Here is a 3,685-nt window from a genome sequence, read left to right as displayed (position 1 = left end):
AATAGGCACAGAGACTAAAGAGAGCTAGAGAGTTCTGAACGCTGTCTCCGTGTAAAACATTCTTCGAGGACTCTGTCCACACCTTTGGGAACCCCTGGACCCCTGAGGCTGGACCCCGGGAGACAAGAGCATACAATGAAGTAAAGACAGTCTCTTCAATAAACGGTGTTGGGAAAATTGGACAGATACATGCAAAAAAACGAAACTAGACCACCAGCTTACACCATACACAGAATAAACTCAAAAGAGATAAAAGACTTAAATGTAAGTTGCAAAACCATAAAAGTCCTAGGAAAAAACAGGCAATATAATCTCAGATACCTCTCATAGCAATATTCTTGCTGATACATCTCCTAGACAAGGGAAACAAAGGAATAAACTAATAGGACCACATCAAACTAAAAAGCTCTGCATAGCAAAAAAAAACCATCAACAAAATGAAAAGGGAGCCCACTGTATGGGAGAATCTATTTGCCAATGATACATCTGATAAAGCCTTCATTTCCAAAATAATATGAAGAACTCATACAATTCAACAGCAGGAAGACAAACAATCCAATTAAAAAATGGGTAATGGACCTAAATACACACTTCTTTAAAGAGGACATACAGCTAGCCAATAGAGATATGAAAAAAATGCTCAACATCCCTAATCATCAGAGATGCAAATTAAAATGACAATGAGGTATCACATCACACCTGTCAGAATGGCTACCATCAATAAATCAACAAATAAGTGCTGAGGAGATTGTGGAGAAAAGGAAACCCTCACGCACTGTTGGTGGGAATGCAGAAAGTTGCAGCCACTGTGGAACACTGTATGGTGTTTCCTCATTAAGTTAAAAATGGAACTGCCTTTTGACCAGTGATCCTACTCCAATGCTCCAGCTTGCATTCCTGGTCAGGGTACATTCCTAGGTTGTAGGTTCAGCCCTCTAACGGGGGCACGAGGCATGCAGGACGCAGCAGATTAATTATGTTTGATTGATAATATTTATCTCCCTCTCCCTTTCTCTCTCTCTCTAAAAAAAGAAAAATAAAAAAAAATCAATTTAAAAAATCTTAAAAAAGAATTTATAAATTAGATCAAAATCAAAAACTAAAGGTCAAGGCTTTTTGGTGAATTTCCCATTGATGTAATCTGTTATTACTTTAATATGTTAGGGAAACTTTTTCAGGGAAGGTTGTGTTAAAACTCACATTTTCTTTACTGTGCAATGATACACAAGATGTATAAATAATAATTACTCTAGCCTGGCCAGTGTTGCTCAGTGGTTGAGCATCTACCTATGAACCAGGAGGTCATGGTTGGATTCCCAGTCAGGGCACATGCCTGGGTTGCGGTCTCAGTGCCCAGTGTGGGGCGGAGGCAGCCAGTCAATGATTCTCTCTTATCATTGATGTTTCTATCTCCCTTCCTCTCTGAAATTTATATATATATATATAATACTCTAGCCAATAAATGAAGAGAAGATGATAGAACATGCATATCATTATTATTAAACCACTACTGAATTAGTGAATCAGGCCAGAATCAGGTAACACTGGATTAATTTGAACTCATTAGGCTGATCTGATTGCCTGATCATCAGTCCTATTGATTGTATTGTGCTAAGACCTCTGAAAGCTATCAGCCCCCTACTATTTAAGTGCCAAGGCCCCCAGAGCTTTCTGGGGGCAGGGAAGGACCCCACCCCTAGCCCTGCATTGTGAAGTCTTCTGACGGGGACAGAAGGCTGGCTGATGTCATAGACCAGCCCCCTCTCCCTGTCTCTGCCTGTGCCTGGCCCTGGCCCAACCTCAACCTTTTCCCCCACACCCCAGAGGAAAGCGGTCAGCCTTGCCCAACAGCCCACCCACCCACCTGAAACTATGGATACAAATCACCCCAACCTCTCTGAGCCCCGGAGGCCCCCAGGCCAGGGGTGACCCCCAACTCAATCCTGGTGAACAAGACCCTACAGCAGGACACCCCAGCATGGTGGGCAACAGGTTGCCACCAAAGACCAGCGCGGTGGTCATCGACATGGGCACCGGCACCTGTAAGGTGGGCTTCGCGGGGCAGGCCCGGCCCACCTACACCGTGGCCACCATCGTGGGCTGCCAGCCCAAGAAGCCAGCCACCGCGGGCCAGATGGTGCTGGAGACTTTCATTGGCCAGGCCGCCCTCGCGCGCCCAGAGCTGACGCTGGCCAAGCCCGTAAGGAACGGCATCCTGGTGGACTGGCTGGCGGCGGAGTTCATCTGGCGCCACCTGCTGGAGCACGACCTGGGCATCGCCACCCAGGACCACCCGCTGCTGTTCTCCGACCAGCCCTTCAGCCCCTCCACCAACCGCGAGAAGCTGGTGGAGGTGGCCTTTGAGTCGATGCGCTCCCCCGCCATGTACGTGGCTTCGCAGCCCGTGCTGTCTGTCTACGCCCACGGGCGGGTCAGCGGGCTGGTGGTGGACATGGGCCACGGAGTCACCTCCACGGTGCCCGTCTTCCAGGGCTACCACCTGCCCCACGCCACCGAGCGCCTGGACCTGGCGGGCACCCACCTGACTACCTTCCTGGCGGAGATGCTGCTGGGCTCCAGCTTGCGGCTGGGGCAGCAGGACCTGGACGTGGTGGAGAAGATCAAGCACAGCTATTGCTACGTGGCCCCCGACTTCCAGAAGGCACAGGCCCAGCCCGAGCAAGAGTGCCGGCGGGGCCTGCAGCTGCCCGACGGCCGGACGGTCACGCTGGGTAAGGAGCTGTTCCAGTGTCCAGAGCTGCTGTTCAGCCCCCCGGAGATGCCCGGGCTGTCGCCCGTGGGCGTTCCCACCATGGCCGAACGGAGTCTTAGCAAGGTGGCCCCGGAGGTGCGGGCCGGAAGCGCGCGTGGTGGTGGCGGCCGCCCAGCCCTCCCGGAACTTCTCGGTGTGGATCGGGGGCTCCATCCTTGCCTCTCTGCCGGCCTTCCAGTCCTGCTGGGTCCTGAGGGAGCAATACGAGGAGCAGGGGCCCCACATCGTGTACCGCAAATGCTACTGAGTGTGGCAGGGGCTTGGGGAGGGGCAGTAAAGCTTTGTTACCCAGCCAGCTCTGCCCTGCCTTTCCCCAGGGTCGGTCTGGTGCACTCCTGGGCCCACCCAGACGCTGACCCAAACCCGTTTCTCATGATTAGCGCACCACAGGGCACTCTCGGTTTAGTTCCCCACCCAAATGCACTCCCAAGATATGGATGCCTTAATCTCCCACCCCCAGGAACTGCTGGTTTTTATATAGTCCCTCAAGATTCCCTTGGGCTTTAAGTCCCCCCTCCCCCAATTCACACCATTGGTATGTTCATCGAAGATCCCCAAACCCACTTCCATAACCAGTTCCTCTCCAAGAACTTGCACCAGAACGCTCAAACCCCATTCCCAGAATCTTTCCATGAGTGCTGCAGCCCCTGGGTCCACCCTTATAATCTGCCCCCTATTTCTAATGCCTGCAAACATAGCCCCTCCCAGAATCCACTTGCCAAGACATCCTGGTTCTGAGCACCCCAAACCCATCTCCTGGGGTTGGTTTCCCTTTTCTTCTTACCCAATGTTACCAAACACCCTGATGTTCTGAGTGCCCCCTAAGTCCCCCCTCACAAGTGCCAAACTCCCATATACACCACAAAGATTTATGTTATGCTCAAGGGTCACCCCTATAATGGCTCCCTAAGG

General features: G+C 51.5%; 1 protein-coding gene across 1 annotated transcript in view; it reads left to right on the top strand.

Annotated features, from left to right (window-relative positions):
• Nucleotides 1-3,020, top strand: part of LOC102768279 (actin-like protein 9) — a 23,592-nt gene extending 20,572 nt beyond the window's left edge. Inside the window, 3 exon segments of the mRNA XM_015565668.1 lie at nt 1,903-1,974; nt 1,977-2,863; nt 2,865-3,020. Of these exon segments, the coding sequence (XP_015421154.1) occupies nt 1,903-1,974; nt 1,977-2,863; nt 2,865-3,020 (1,115 nt within the window).
• The last annotated feature ends 665 nt before the right edge of the window (nt 3,021-3,685 follow it).

This window comes from Myotis davidii, unplaced genomic scaffold (assembly GCF_000327345.1).
Source record: "Myotis davidii unplaced genomic scaffold, ASM32734v1 scaffold972, whole genome shotgun sequence".
Taxonomy (NCBI): domain Eukaryota; kingdom Metazoa; phylum Chordata; class Mammalia; order Chiroptera; family Vespertilionidae; genus Myotis; species Myotis davidii.
Note: the sequence above shows the minus strand (reverse complement) of the source record. Positions and strands in the feature narration are given on the sequence as shown.